Genomic DNA, 17,279 nt, shown 5'->3' with positions numbered 1-17,279 from the left:
GCTATACATTTTGCTTGCATCGTTCAGGAAACAATAATGCTAGTACCATTAGCAGGGATGAGAGTGGTCAGAAAGTAAAAAAGAGGAAATCCAAGAATGAATGAATGAATATATATATATATCCAAAAATTTGACAAAAAAAAAGTGAGATTCTTAAACTTGTAAACCATGCGATTATAAATCCAGATGATTAATTTTAAAATGGTATGAATGTATGAATGTGAATGGCATGCATAATTTTAAATTGAGAAAATGTGAATCCCGAGATGAGGCTTTTAAATCACATGAATATGAAACTGTATATCGAATTAAAAAAATGCGAAAGTACAAATCATGCTGCGTAATTTTTTGATCACGTAAATACGAATCACGAAAGCCAATGTTTAATTTTTAAAGCATGTATAAATATGAAAATCGATGTTTGATATTACAACCGCAAAAACGAATCACGACAATAGATTTTAAGCTCGTGTGAATACGAATCACTACATAGGGCTTTAAAAGGGCGTAAATACAAATCGCGATATTGTACTTTTAAATCTCGTAAATTAGAATCGCAATGTAAGATATTTAAATCGCCTGAATAAGAATCGCAACGTTCAACTTTTGAAAAAGGTAAATATACGAAAATCGATGTTTGATAATAAAATCGCAATTTTAAAAATGCATGAATACAAAACGGGATATTGGATTTTTAAATCTTGTAAATAAGAATCATAATGTACGATATTTCAATAACTTAAATAAGAAAATGCGCAACTTTTAAATCAGGTAAATATGGAAATCGATGATTAATATTAAAATTGCGTGAATAAGAATCCACCCGGTGGCTGAGTGGTAGCGCTCCCGTGCCACAGGTCCTGGGTTCGATCCCCAGTCCGGACAAGGTTGACTAAGCCTTTCATCCCTTCAGTGGGTCGATTCTTGAAGAGTAATTGTTGTTATGATACTCATATATGATTGTGATGTGCTCATATAATGCAAATTTCATTAGTTAGATAAATTGTGAATTTTAAAGAATATTTTCTCAAACATTGAACCCCAGATACTGGATAAAAGTGAATGAATTGAATGGCAAGAAGGCTTGATGCAATTTTATCCCACCTAAACTCTTACAGCAAACTAGTTTTTTTAAGAAATAAACTAAAGAGGGCAAGAAACTACGTCTGATACAGAAAATAGGAAGACTAGTATCGATCACAGATGTGTATGAATTTTTATTTGAAAAAGGTAAACAACCAGAGAGGAAAAAGTGTTCCAAATAACTGGATATTGGAGGATTTAACTGAACTCAATAAATGCGCAAATATTGTAAGCACATCAGCAATGTTGACAGAATTCGAAATTAATCGACAGAATATTTATTTCATAAAATAATTACATAACAATACATACATTTAATACTACGATTACAGGTAAATGTAAAATTTTAATTCAGGGCTGTAATAAGAGGTCTCCTCACATAGAACTTTATTTTCAGCATGCACATATGCAAGATTTGTGAAAGGATTCAAGATGAATTTGAAACCGTTCATAAAAACAACTAATTCAATCACAAAGGCCTTCAAAGTCTGAGAGAAGGATATATTTGAAATCTTCGCCTTAAGATTTAATCCTTAAATTACCAGGAATGCACATTAAAATTTTTAGTTTAAAATTCTAGACATCATGACTGAAAAAATAAAACATAATAAAAAGCTGACAGAGTTAAATAAAATTAAAAACTTTCTGCAAGCATTGATTAACTCTTGTAATCATTCCTTTCGTAGCCATTTTCGCTTGAAAATCACTGATTCTTTTTTTAAAATGTTTAATTTTTATAGAATTCTATACTGATTCATACCACAGTTTGGTTAAAAAAAAAAAAAAGCTGAAAATAGAAATCCAAAAATTTTATGTGCAGAAACCTTTAAATAATAGAAAAAATATCTGAAATTTATAAAAGAAAGAAGTCTATGTAAGAAACATTTATTCACAGAATGTTAACAACGTTATGTTCTGCATAAATGGTTTAAACCCATCTTCCTAAATAATAATTTCCCAGATTTAAATACTATTCTTTGTTTTTTCTTCGCTTAAATATTAAATTGTGACTCCTAATGAGAATATAATTTTGATTTATATACGACAAAGCTATAAAAATGAATAAAAATTGTAAAAATATAAATTAAAGAATTGATTAACGAATTAAATGATACGAGGGTCGCTTTTTAAGTAAGGGCCGTTTGAAAATAAAAACTAAACGAAAGAAAATTTTCAAGATTTAAATTTATTTTTAGATTCTACATACGTTTCTCTTTTTTTTCAGCATAGTTGCCAAATTTTTTAAACACTTATCATACATTACAACTAGATTTAGAAAACCCTCTTCATACAAACTTACCGCCTGCTCCTCTAACCAAGAGGTCACGCTTTCAGGATGTAGCTTTTTTTTTCAAACAATCGAGACTGCCAAACTTATATGTGCCATATAAATTTGAAACATCAGAAAAGATGAAAGTTGCTCAGCGAAAGATCTGGGCTGTAGGGAGGATGGTCCAAAACTTCCCAAATCAAAAGAGTTTAATGACGCAGGGATCTGAGCAGCAGAGAGAGTCATTGTCATAGAGTAGCAAAATTCCCTGTCAGCATGTCAGGGAATTTTGCTATTTTACAAATCTGCCAGTAAATGTATGCAGCAGACTGGTTTTTTGCGGATCAAAAAGGCATCATTGTTCAATCTATTTCATGCATTGTGGGCGATTTTTTTTATTTGAACATTTTAACGACACAGAACTGATCGTAAAATTTACCTACACAGCTGTAACTAAGCTCTGTTGCCAAGCACTCGTTGCGACACACGATTCACGTTTTGGCATACACAACAAAACAGCCCTTACTTAAAAAAACCCTCATTTTATCAAAACTTTAATTTAGAAAATTCCAAAAGAATAAAATTTTATTTTATTTAAAATGCATACAATAACGTAAAGTCACATGGACCAACTTTTTTTTACAACTGAGGAAATGTATTTATTGAGACCTAGATTTATAACTACAGCCCTTTAACAATAGTAGATGAAATGGAAATTTAGTTGAATATTGAAATTCAGTTTATAAATTTTCGGGCATAACAATAGTAAAGTAAAATGTGAAGACACATGTTAAAGCTCGTTGTTTCTATATATATTTTTGACAAGAATGTTGCCTGTTGGATTAAAAAAAATTATATTTTAGTTGGTTTAAGATAAAAATTAAGTCTTGAAATAAAAATAATTCTAACAAATAAATAGCATCATAAAAATGATAAATTGATAGCATCAAAAATAAGTTTAAATAGCAGCTTCATAATAATCATGGCAATCTTCATAATAAATTTTTATGAAAAGAAATTTGCTTTCTAAAAATAAATTCATTTATTTATTTGATTTAATTCTTAAAAAGGAAATAAACTAATTAAATAAAAAATAACTTATATTCAGCATAGATGAAATTGATAAGGCAGAAAATAAAGGAAATATTTAAATAATTCAATGTTACAAAACTAATAAAAAATGTGAACCAATAATAACCTTAATTAAAATAAATATACAAAAAGACCAAAAAACAAATGTATAAGTGGAACATTCCAGATCGATAAAATATTTTTAAGTAAAAATATCCAAAAAAGTTGAGAAACGAGTGAATAAAATTAAGAAAAATAAACCAATGAAAGATAAAATTACAAAACTATTTAAAAAATGAGCTTTTAAATGAATAAAGCAAAAATATAACATATGATTCTTAAGTTAAGAACAGCTAATTTGACCTTAATAAGAATAATTACATGACTAGAAATTTTATGTGTGAGCAAAATATTCTACATAGTCAAAAAAAAAAAAAAAAAAAGAAAAAGGAAGACAGTAAGAGAAAGCTAATGTTTTTTTAATAGTTAATATGACCATAAAATATATGTATATCACATATATTAAAAAAAACTATTAAAAAATAAAAAAAGGAGAGAAATAGTCTAATGTAAGGGAATATTTATGTTCCGTAAATAGTTAACATGACCATTAATACTAAGATATCTATATAAAACAATGTTTAAAAAGATTGTAAAAAAAAAAGTTGAACAATTAAGGGAAAGTTAATGTTTTGTGAAGTTAACATAACTTACACAACATATGTATATGTAAGACATTGCTGTTATTAATAATATATTTTGATGAATAAAGCCACAGACATCAAATAAAACAAACGAGAAAATCAAGTAGAAGAAGTTAAATTTTTGTAGAAATGCTGCAAATCATAAGTAGAAACAAATATTCTAGATATTCATTGTAAAAAATATAAGTTATTATTTAGTTCTACATGAGTATAATTTCTAAAAAGAAGTTATTTTAAAGGATGTAGTTCAAGTTAAAAATGACAAAAATATTTCTACCATTAATATGTCACAAACAATGAGTATCTCAAAGGCAATTTTCTGGTTTAACTAAATTGACACATTTTAAGTAAAAGTTTTGACTTATTATACATTTATAATAAATGTCTTAACTATTTAAATTTATAATTTTTTTTAAACTATTATAAACCTATAATTATCTATTGGCACAAGTATTTTTCAGAGACATTACAGTTAAATTTTCAGTAATATCAGATTTTTTAGGACAGTTTTTACTATAAAATGTAACATCAGCTTTGTAATTGATTAAGAAAAATCCATTTTCAGAAAATCTCCCTGGTATATCCGACATCTCTAACCAAACAAATGGTGCCACATAATCTGTTGTTAGGGAAATCTTGTAGGAACAATCTGAAATCTCCGTTTTAAATGGTCCACTGATAGAAGTCTGGAAATTTAAAAAAAGAAGCTATTATAAAACTCATAATTTTTACTTCATTCTTGAATTCATGAAAGCTAGTTAAAACTAGAAAAACACAGAAGAAAATATCTTAGAAAATTTGTTTTTTTAAACTTCAGAATTAATTTTTACTATGGTTAAAATTATTCTTCAAACGAAAGTAGGGTATGTTTTGAGCAGGTTGTATGAAGATAGGGTCAAAATAGTTCAAGTGTATGCATCGGAACATTGGCAAAACAACGTAAATGAAGCAGAAATAAGGTATATTTTAGTTAAATATCTTTAACAATAGTATACCTATAATATACCTATAGTATAACTAAATATCTTTAAGTTTTAAAAAATGGACATGTTATTGTTCCAGTTCTATAAACAACCATTTAGAATCATTAACAGTGTTTCAACAGAAAATGATGTCTTGTGTTTAGAGACTGAGGAAGGTTATTGCTTATAGAACCGAAATTATAGTATGTCCATTTTCGTAGATTTATTTGAGCTTTATAAAATTTTTTTTGCTTTATACAAAATTATCGTTTTAATATAATTTGATAAATTGCTTATATATTTGAAAATTTTTATACATAATATGTGTTTAGAAATAATCGTTTAAATACAATATTTTTATTTATCATATATTGAGGATCACAACTTAACAGTGAAGGGTAGAAAAAGTAAATCATTGCAGAAATCTAACAAAATCCAAAGTCAGATGCAAAATTACTTGGTTTGGCATCATGGAATTCACAAATATTGAAACTTTTAAGGTTTTTGAGGAAAGGAGAAAAAAAAATCATGTTATTGCAATTAAGATTTGTGATAAATGAAATGGCTTACTATTGTTAGATTAGGCTTCTGCATCCCCACTGCACTGTTAAATTCACAGAGTAGAAGTGTGTTAGATGATGCTAGAGATAAGCCTTCACTCTCATATAGATTAAAACTCACAAAGCAATGGTTTCTGCTGAGGCAACCACTCTTGGAGAGTAAACCATCAGGTCCATCTATATTATGTCGAAAGACAACTTGGGAGGATTTAGGCAACTGAAAATAATTATAGTAATTTAAATTAATTAATAGAAAAATTATATTAAAATTAAATAAAAATAAATTACATTAATTAAAATTACTAAAAAAATTATATTAATTAAAATTACTAAAAAAAATATATTAATTAAAATTAATAATTAAAAAATATATAAATTGAAATTAATTAAAAAATATATAAATTAACATTATTAAATATCATTAATCAAAACAATTGTGAATTGATTAACAGTTTGCCACAGAGTGGAATTAGTACAGAGTAAAATGAGGAAGTTTAGCAACAGGCCAGTTGCAGCAGTATTAACAGTGGCCATTTTATCAAAAATTAAAAATTTTAAGCAGTTAAAAAATTGTTAAAAAAATCTTTAAAAAAAAACAGTAGAGCATTTGCTTTGACGAATTAATAAAATATGATAAATATTACAATTTTTATTTCGAAAAGAAATATTTAGAGAAACAAGTTGAAAATATAGTAATTTTCAAAATGGTATTAAATATTCATAAAAATGTCATATTTACTAATAAAATAATAATTCAGTATTAATTAATAAAATACTAATTTTTTATTTATTAATAAAATAAGAATTATTTCATGAACTAATAATTTCAAAACTAATTTTAAATTTGAAATCCCCATACCCAAATTAGGGAAAATCAAGGATTTGTATAAAGGGAACAAAAAATTCGCTCCTCTGTGTAATGTGTTACCAGCTTTGTTATCATATACTATGTATTCCAAAGAAACAATGTTTCATTTAAAAAATTGTTTTATTTAACAACAATGTTTTATACAACAAGTTGTTCAATGATCTTTTAAAATAAGTATCCAGTTGCCAATTAGAGCATTTTTAACAGTGAACAAATTTTTCAAAATTGAAAATTTTAAACAATATAATAGCAGAATATGATGTGGCTAAGAGGAAGTGCTTCGCGCTCTCGTACCACAGGTTCTGGGTTCGATCCTCGGGCCAGACAAGGTTGACTCAGCCTTTCATCCCTTCAGTGGGTTGATAAATGAGTATCAAGCATGCTTCGGAACTAAACACTGGGGGTTCCACGTTCAGCTGACCACGTTCATCTGCTCCTGCTCCTTAGAGCCCAAGGTCAAGAAAACTGAGATGGGCACAGTAGGCTATGGCCTTTTCTGGGCTGTCGCACCACTGAGTTCAGTTTAGTAGTAGCAGAACATAGTAATTTTCAGAATAGTACTAAATATATTCATAAAAATTTCCTATTTACTAATAAAATAACAATAATGCAATAATAATCAATAAAAATAATAATTTATTAGTAAATCAATACTAATTTCATATTTTGTAAGGAAATAACAAATGAACACGGAATATATTTTTTACTGAAAATGTGAGGATAAGTTGGTAGCTGGCAGTCAAATTTTTAAACACCATTTGTTACATTCTACACCATTTGTTACAGCCGACCCAATTTTGGGTTTACGACTACTAACGTTCAACACCGTAGCCTTGTAATTTTTAACCAATCTAGAAGACAAAGAAACTCCTGGACCAGTACCCCCAGAGGTACTGATTTGTTATGGGAACATGGAGGATTTTGCGACTCGACAGATTTAATGTGCATGAGTCACCATTTACAACGCGGGGAGTCTTCGGCCAGCTGGGATCAAACCCACGACCTCTTGGACATGGAGCCAATGCCTTACCAACCGTGCTATCCTGGCCTTTCTATTGAAATTGTAAAAATTGACGTGTTAAAGAAATAGTATCTCATTTCGATAAAAAGAAAAATTAAGCCCTTTTTAAAAACATCAAATGGGAGAAGCAGGTTTAAGGGCATTTAAAAAACGAAAAAAAGTACCTTTAAGCACTTTTTAAAAACTCTAAGCACCCTGATATATAGTTTTTAATGTTTTTTTTTCTACCTATGAAGCATTATTTTAAAGAGTACTTTTACACAAAATTTTATAAAGAAAAAAAATTGCATTCTATGCACTTTTTCTGTTTGTTTTCAAATTATTATAAAAGTGAAGTGTCAATTTTTTAAAATTTGTCAAGTACTATTTTTGAAATATGAGTGAATAGTTATAGTGTACTCACAATATAACAACCCCACATCATAGAACATCTGAATTTACATGATTACAAAAGTCATTATAACGAGTGTTGACCGCGGTTGTGTATATATATATCAGGGATGCTACTCGCAAAGTATCAAATTGTCTCACCAGAAATTGCATTTCGTCTCAGTTAAAATCTCTTTTTGGCTCAGTTTGTCTCGGCTAAAATTATTTTTTTCACTCAGTTTATCTCAGCTAAAATGATTATTAATCAGTTTGATAACAATATAAAGATAATTTTCAGGATCTATAAAACCATTAATAGCATACTAGGAGTACTACAATTATACATACATTCACTATTGCTAGGATTTTAAAAAACCTGTATATGATTGATTATAAGAGTCCACAAAATTGTTTTATGGACTCTGTTGTTTTCATATATATTGCGTTTATCACTTATGCCAATGAATACTATCTGTTCCAGAATTTTACAAAGTAAATTTTAACTTTCTTATTTTTTAAAATATAATGGTGTTAACTTTCTAAAAAGAAATATCTATTTAGTTTCAGTAATTCAAAAGGGAAAATACCCATTTTATTTTGAGCTCAAATTTCATCTCAAAATATATAACTATTCAGTTACAATGAAAGGTCTACACATTTCAATAATTAAAAGAGAAATTCAGTAATTAAATAATGAGAGTTTAAGAAAATGCAAATAACACAAAAAAAAAACACTCTTTGATAGAATTCAGGAGGTGCAGTGAAATTTTGAAATATTTTAGGTAGGAATTTTTCAAGAAAATTTTAGGGAGCACTTAATAGCCAAAAATTAGCATATATACATTTTTATATCAAAACAGAAATATATAAAAACTATTATAAACAATTTAAAAAGACACATATAAATATAATTTTCTTTCTAAAATGACTTGCATCCTTTATTAAGTATAAAAGTAAACTTTTTAGTTAATTGGCATTGACTAGTAGATTGTACTTTCTTGCATTCACAAGATCAGTTAGTTGACTATGTTCTTTTAATTTATATAGCTAAATATACAATCATAAAATGTGATTATGAATGCACTTAGTAATTGTTTAAATGCAACAACTGTAGAAAAATATATCACATCTTTACAGTAACTAATTCAAGAAAAAACTTAATTCTACTTCTTTCTAGAATCGTGATACTGGATTTTAAAATTGCGTGAATATGAATGGCGATTTTGGGTTTTAAAATCGCGTGAATATGAATCGCGATATTGGATTACAAAATGTGAATATGAATCACGATATTGGATTTTAAAAATCGAGTGAACATGAATCGCGATTTTTGATTTTAAAATCAAGTGAATATGAATCACGATATCGGATTTTAAAATCATGTGAATATGAATCGTGCGGTTGGATTTTAAAATCGCGTGAATATGAATCGCGATTTCGGATTATAAAATCATGTGAATATGAATCACGCTGTTGGATTTTAAAAACACGAAAATACAAATCACGATATTGGATTTTAAAATCGCGTGAATATGAATCACGATTTTGGATTATAAAATCACGTGAATATGAATCGCGCAGCTGGATTTAAAAAACACAAATCACGATATTGAATTTTAAAATTTGCGTGAATATGAATCGTGCGGTTGGATTTTAAAATCGCGTGAATATGAATCACGATTTTGAATTTTAAAATCAGGTGAATAAGAATAGCCCTGTTGGATTTTAAAAACGCGAAAATACAAATAGCGAAATTGAATTTTTAAATCGCGTAAATAAGAATCACGATGAATAATTTTTAGATCACGTGAATATGAATCGCAATGAGTAATTTTTAAATAGCGTACAAATACGAAAAACGAGATCTGATATTACAACTGCGTGATAACGAATCGCAATATTGGATTTAAAAATGCGTGAATACGAATCGCGACGTTGGATTTTAAACTCGCGAGAATACAGATCGCGATATTGAATTTTTAAATTGAGTGAATAGGAATTGCAAGAACGATTTTTAAACAGCGTAAAAAAAATCGCAACACATAAGTTTTAAATCAGTTAAATACGAAAATCGATGATTGATATTAAAATCGTCTGATTAAAAATCGCGATTTTAGCATATTCCAGCGCAGTTCCTAGTATTTAAAATTCCGAAAATCAGCCAAACGAAAAAAAAAAAAAAAAAAAAATCAAATATCGGTGATCAAAACGAAACACTTAGACTCCTTTCCACTCTATAGCGGAAGTCGCGGGAATCCGACTATCGTTCCGGCGGCTTGGGTTTCTCTAATTGGACTCCCTAAAAATTTTAGTTTTTGGAACATGGTCGAAAATTTTAAAAATTGGGAGAAAAAAGCGGATTTCCGCTTTTTTGTGGAAGTCTTTCATCCCGTGGAGACGTGAACGGCAAAATGATCTCCAATGACTCACGGCAATGCGGATTAATATTTGAAACTGAATTCAGGTTTGCCAAATTTTGGACGTTTTGTCTCAGAATGGCGCAGCTTTGGCAGAAACTGAGCTGAATGTCGCAAAATGGCGCAGTTATTCCGTTTTGTCTCAGTTTGTCGCAAATTGCGCAGGCGCAGCATCCCTGATATATGCATATACAGTAAAAACTCCAGGAAAGACCACCTCTATTTACTGCCACTTTTTTGGAGGCATGGAATTTTTTCCATAGACTTTGCGTTGAGGAAAACTTCTAGGAGAGACCATTAAATACTCTTCCAGCGACCGGGTGAACTGCTGCCCCAAACGCGGAGAAGCTCAAAGAAACACAAAAAATATATAAACAAAACAAATTAGTAGATTAAAATGTATTTAAAATATTTGCGTGAGGCTCTTATTTAGACAGCTCTTCTTGAGGAAACAATTTCATGTTGCAGTCAGAGTGCCCTAAGGCGATGCTATCAATTATTTACTTTTAGAGTTGAAATTAAAACTAGAAAAAAAGTTAATTTAGAAAAACCAAACACCTCTACTCATCTTTTAAAGCTAACTATTTGTTTAGGTATAAAATCGATAGCAAACTTAAAAAAAAAAAAAAAAAACTTGCTTATTTACTTAAAATAGCTTTACCATTCATAATTGTTAAATTTGTTTTTACACATAATTATATCAGTTGGGATCATTTTTAGTAGACACTAAGTTTTTTCCCAATGATACGTCTTTTCATTATGTAATCAGAAGTCGCATTTCTGCACCAAGAAAATGAAACTGACTAAAATTAAATTCGTTTGTTGTAAAATTAAAATCATGTACCTCCGATAACAATTTTGAAGTCATTGGAAGTAACCACCAAGAACGACCCACCTCTATCAGCGACCCTTTTACTGTGGAAAGGGGAGTAGTCGCTCCCTTGAGAGTTCACTGTATATATGTATGTATATATACACACAGACCTGGTAACTTTGTAAAAAGGATTTCAGGAGATATTATTAAAAACATCAGGATTTTTGGGAGTCTTTTCAGGAGTGTAACTCGGAACAAATTTATTCATATTTTTGTGCATAAATTTAAAGATACATTACTTTAGAAGGGTATAATTAATAGAAAAATATTGAAAATGGAAAATTAATACTAGTTACTGAACAATATATAGACCATCTTAGATTATTAAATCATGACTAAAATTAACTATATTATTCACTTTTTTAATGATTTTAAAAAAAGTATAATTATTTTTTAAACTTACATTATGCAATGAGATTACTATGAAAGAATTGTAGACAAAATAATTATAAAGCAAATGAAAAATAAATTTTAATAAAACGAACACTTTCCTCGTTATATTGTTATCATTATACATAATTATATCAAAGACTTAAACTTTTTCGCCAGTTAAAGAAACATAAGTAGCTTTTTTAGCTTTTATTAAGTCTTGTTCAGTTAACACTGCATCATAGCAGCATGTTTCGGAACTTTTGCACTTCTCTATTAGCAGTGCCTCCAAGGTTGGCAAAGCCAAGCTGGACCTACTATCAGTTAAATTTTTTTTAACTATAGAAAACACCCGTTCACAAGCAGCATTGCTGTGAGGCAAAATGAGTATGGTCAGCATTATTGATGGCAATGCTTCATATTTCCTTGCACCATTCATATCCACTAAACCCAATATAAGAGTCCAAGCTGTGTCACATCGTTCGGCTGATAAAATCTCCTCATTTAGTTTGTCCATTTGGTATAAAGCAAACTCTTGCTCTATTTGACTCCGTTTTTCCTCTGAAACAAAAAATAGTCCAAAGAAGCAAATTTAGCTTCATGTCGAATGGTTATATCAGCCACTTCACAGTGCTTGTAAACTTCAGTGGTCAGGGGAAATTTTTTTAAAATATAAGAGAGTGCTTCAGTATAAAATTTTCTGATTGACGAATAAAACTGCCTCATTTCTTCTGAAGAAAGGTCTGAATCTTTTATGTATTGTCTTGTCTTGCCACCTATCACAAGTTCAGAATCATCTTTTTGGGTTCTTTGATTTATTAAAATTGACTTCAAAAACAGAACTTGCATTTGCTATGCATGCTGGTTTTATGAATCGAGACAAAATATTGCTAAATAAATTCATAAGTTCTCTCTGAAATCTATGAATCAATGGAGCTTGCTGCTGCATCATCGTATTGCATGATTCAAACAATGGGATGACTGACTGTAAAAAGAAAAGGTAGAGTTGAGTCGATTTATCCTCAAAAATAGTCTTCAATTTTTTAAAAGTTTCCGAAGAGCCCTTCTCTTCCTCACAAAAAAAGATTTTTAAGGCATCCCATTTCTCTAAAAATCGATCAATGGTTTTGCCCATTGATAGCCACCTTGTAGCCCCATACTTAAGAACCTTGCTGTTTTCAAGATTACATAGTTCTTCACAGAATTTTAAAAGCTGGATTCTCTTTGAACTCTTCTTCAAATAGTAGAACACATCTATCAAAAAACTTTCAACATCAAAACTGATTTTTTTTTTGTAGCATGTTTAGCAGCTAAATGGATTAAGTGGCAAGCACAACCATGAATGATGACATTAGCATTCTTTTTCTTTATAAATGACCCCACTCCTTTATGTTGTCCAAGCATAACTGAAGCATTGTCTGCACAAAAGGCGATGCAGTGTTCCCAGGGAACACTATTTTTTGACAACACACTATCAAGGAGCATGAAAATGTTTTCCCCGGTACCATCTTTATCCAATTTTGGAAGAGAGAAAACGGTAGTCTTAATTCTACCGTTGGTATCATCAAAGAATGTTACCACCAGAGGAAAAAGCTTATCGCCAGACGAATTGCTCCCGTCTGTCGCTAGAGAAAACTTTCCATTCCTCATTATGGAGCACAAATTATTTTGAGTAGTTTCTGCAAGACTTTTGCAGATTTCTGTCGTTTTTTTCCTAGCGCATTTGAATTTGGCCGCTATGTTAAAGCCATATCACACGTGCAGAAATTCACCCAACACAACACACAACGCAACAGCAAGATAAACTTTTCATCCAACATTCAGTCGGAAAAAGTTGTTCTAGGGTTGCCAAAGTTCATGAAAATGTTTATCGTAAACGCTCCGATACCTTCCTTCTATCCCGGCAATTTAGCGCCCATACAGTCGATTCTTCATAGGTGAAAATCAGTATTCTTTACCTTTTTTTCTTATCTATTTTGGAAGTTGCCATATTTCTGTAATACACAAAAACATTACTGATAGTGATAAAATAATGAAACGTTGTTCACAACAATTCAAATATGAGAATAAAATTTTCTTTAGTTATTAAATCTAAACAAACCATCTTAAAGTAAAAGAAAATCAAGTATACATTAAAATAGTTTCAGGTTAAATAAAAATTTAATTCAATTTTAATAAGCTGTAACGTTAGCTAATATTTAAAATAGGGTCCTACTATCTAATATCCAAAAGCATCTGAGATTTATTAAGTATAAATAAATCGATACATACAAGAATAATATTGAGAATATTAACATGCAAATTTTTTCAAGTACAAATTAGAATTCATATAAAAGGTATTATTTACATCGATCCCAAATCAAACTTTATTTCAAATTAAAAAAACTATTTCCTAACTATAACTTAAAATATATTTCCTAACTATATTTCAAATAAGAGGAATCAACAATAAAAATTCCGTAAATGATATAACTTCCACAGAAAAACCATACTATTAAAGCATATTAAAAACAATCACTGTTTACAAAAATTTTAGTGATAACACATTATTTAATATAAAATTTATAACAGAAACTAATAATATTAATTACAGAAGCTAATAAAAATTATTTAAACTCTTAAAATTCATCGCCTGTTTATATTCCTTCAGATTGGCGAATTTGGCATAGAAAATCTATCGCCGTTTTGAAAAATAAGCTATGCAATAACATTATTAATCAAAAGTATTTTAATAAGTTCTGTAGAATTGAATCATATTTTGTGCAAAAAAAACATTAAACATAAAGTATTGACACTCACCTGAAATAACAAATATCTGACATCAACACCGAAGATCATTACAAGTTGGCCATCTTGTTTTCTCTTGAAAGAAATGTTGCGGACTGCTCTCACCTGATTGGTCAAAAGCGTTGTTGTGCGAAATGTTGGGCAAACTTTTTCGAAGAGGAGGAAAAAAGTTGCTTCAACTTCGTTTGGCATATCACACGATGATTCTACTTCCAAGTTGCGCTAAAAGTTTTGCATACTGCTGTGTTGAACGAAAGTTGTGTGTTGTGTTGGGCGAATTTCTGCGCGTGTGATATGGCTTTTAGAGTCCGGGAACATTCTTTTAAATAACTGGCCTACGTGGTCCGCAACAGATAGAGGTAAATTATGCTGAACTATGAAATTGGTGAAGAGAGTTTCTGCTTTAATGACACTTTGGCTCTCTTTTGAGGAACTAGAGAACATATCTCTAATACTTTTACTGGAGGAAGAAGCGGCACCATTCGCTCGATGGCGCGATCCCTCCACATGCCGTAAACAGTCATTTCGACCTCCATGAGCGATAGAAAAATCGCATTTGCAAATATTACAGTATACATGATTCATAGATTTAGTCGAGCGAGAAAAAACTGGCCATTCGACAGAATATTCTTTTCTATACATTTGTGAATGTTTTTTTGGAAGCCATGATTTTATCTTCAAACAGCAACTAACTTCAACTAAGCCTAGCGTCGGCAGCAGAAAAAAGTAAACACGACAGGCTCGCACCACAGTTTTAATGTAATGGTGACGTCATTCGACCAGTTCTAGCTCTGCAGGTTCGGTGACGTCAGCACTATACCACAAGAGCGCGGGGAAAAGAAACACCGTTCTCGATTGGGAGGAGAAGGAGCTGACGTGAAAGGGGCGGGGAATAGGATTACGTGACGTCATCTTAAGAAAAATGTGAAAATTAGCTACTGGGTTTATTTTCCGGGTAAAATGTATATCTTTGCGGAGTGCCCGGAGTACACTGGAATTTCCGGAGATGCTCCGGAAATTCCGGGGTTGTTACCGGGTATGTACACACACATATATACACATATATGTATATATACACACATGTAAAACAATAAAACATTAAAAATTGTTTCCCTGTTAACTTCTTAACTGTCACACTTATTTTGTTTACAAATTCTAGAGTCAAGCCCTTTTTTCACCTCTAAACACTCCCGAATAATAAAAAATACATAACCCTAAAATCGATTAATGGAAAACCACTTGCGGACAGTGCGTAATAATTATATCAGAATATGTCATAAAAAATTCAAATGTTAAAATAATTTGCCATTAAAAAGAAAAGCACTATTTACCAGAGTGAAAGAATTTTCTTGTGAATATAGTGGTTTCAACTGTGACCAATCATAGATAGATACATTGAGAGTCAAGGGTGCACTCGTAGGTAATTCTGATATCACTTTTGCAATAGCCATTCCATTCTCTTCATAGGGTGACACAAGAACAGGTGAGAAGAAATTTTTTGCATAATAGTGCAACATTTTCCACCTTCCACCATATTCTGTTTGGTAACAAAAAACATGTATTACAACAAAAATGCTTTCTAGAAAGAACACCGTCTCAAAACGTTTTGCAAAGATCTACTGTGAAGACTGGTGCAATAAAAAGAGAATAAACTATATGAATCCTTATAAAGAAAAAGTGTTTCATTAAATTAAGTGTTCTAAAGATATCTATTGTTTTTTAAGGACACTTTTTCTTTGTTTTGTTCATGATTAAAAAATGTTGCTAACACAAAAATTTTGAGATACATAAGAATAGAATAAAATACAAATAATGATTACAATGAAATTTAAATAATTAGACAAAATTTCAATATTTTTAAATCATCCTGGTAGTTTCGAAATTCTTTCATTATAATCAAGTAACAAGATAAATTTGTGCCTACACCATACCTGAGGGAAAGGAAATAGAAAATGGTGTATCTTTTAAATAAAATATTGAAGGAGGACACGTAGGGGATTAAAAAAAGTCAGAGAATTTTTTTCCATCAAGAAATAATTAAGCAAATGACTCAGAATCATCAATTTCATCAAATTTTTTGGCCTAGGAGGACGTTTAAATATATTGTAAGCATTTAATGGAGAGAGGGGGTTGTGATTTGTTTTTCTTTTTTTGTTGGCAACGAGGTAAGAAGGGTATGAGCAATGTTTATGCAACACATTAAAATACCTTTATTTGTTTTCTAATTTTTAAAATAAAAAAAAACCCAAACCAATTTTAATGAGTAAAATTTTAATTTAAAGTCAAATTTGGGAAAAGCACAGAAGATTTCTAAAGAATATTCAAATGGGAATTTTGTGAAATGAATGAAAACATAAATTTTGTTTTATGCAAAGTTACATCTTATATTTGAACGTAATCCTACAAATAAATTATTACAATAAAATAAAAAAACAAGGGTGGTTGGGACTTTCCTGCATAGGCATGGGAGAGGGTTTTTGATTTGTTTATTTTGTTAAGAAAAGGAAAGTCCAAAATTGCCTCCCAAAACATGCTTACGAACATGTCCAACGAACAACTTAGGAAAACAGTCCCGAAATGTTTTATATCTTTTGACATCAAATAAAGTTTTTGAACTCACAGAAAAAATAGTGTCCATTAATACAATTGTTTATGATTTTTCTGAAACATAGTTTATAAATCAAAATAACACTTTTAAAAATTAGAAAAAGGATTATAATGCAATATTCAATTGTAAGATTTTTGTTTTCAAATTAAAAATAAAATTGCAGTTTTAGAAGTTTATAAAAATTAAAAAAGCAGAGCAATTAAAAAAAAAGAGTAACCCTACTCAAAATGACTGGGAATTCAATAAATATTTTTTGATATTTCTTATAAACAACATGGATCAATTTACAGCAATTTCGAATAAGGTTCATAATTGA

The 17,279-nt window shown here is 29.8% G+C and overlaps 1 protein-coding gene across 2 annotated transcripts in view; it reads right to left on the bottom strand.

Annotated features, from left to right (window-relative positions):
* Positions 1-2,758: 2,758 nt before the first annotated feature.
* beta-Man (beta-mannosidase) overlaps positions 2,759-17,279 on the bottom strand; it is a 39,185-nt gene continuing 24,664 nt past the window's right edge. Inside the window, exons 14-16 of one of the 2 annotated variants that reach the window (XM_043053068.3) lie at positions 15,687-15,892; positions 5,661-5,867; positions 2,759-4,814 (exon numbers count right to left, since the gene is read on the bottom strand). In XM_043053068.3, coding sequence (XP_042909002.2) covers positions 4,563-4,814; positions 5,661-5,867; positions 15,687-15,892 — 665 coding nt within the window. In that variant the 3' untranslated portion in view covers positions 2,759-4,562. Of the gene's footprint in view, positions 4,815-5,660; positions 5,868-15,686; positions 15,893-17,279 lie in introns of those variants that run through there. The other variant, XM_087149750.1, reaches the window with a different exon arrangement.

This window comes from Parasteatoda tepidariorum, chromosome 8 (genome assembly GCF_982258835.1).
Source record: "Parasteatoda tepidariorum strain Cologne lab strain chromosome 8, Ptep-v5.0, whole genome shotgun sequence".
Taxonomy (NCBI): Eukaryota; Metazoa; Arthropoda; class Arachnida; order Araneae; family Theridiidae; genus Parasteatoda; species Parasteatoda tepidariorum.
Note: the sequence above shows the minus strand (reverse complement) of the source record. Positions and strands in the feature narration are given on the sequence as shown.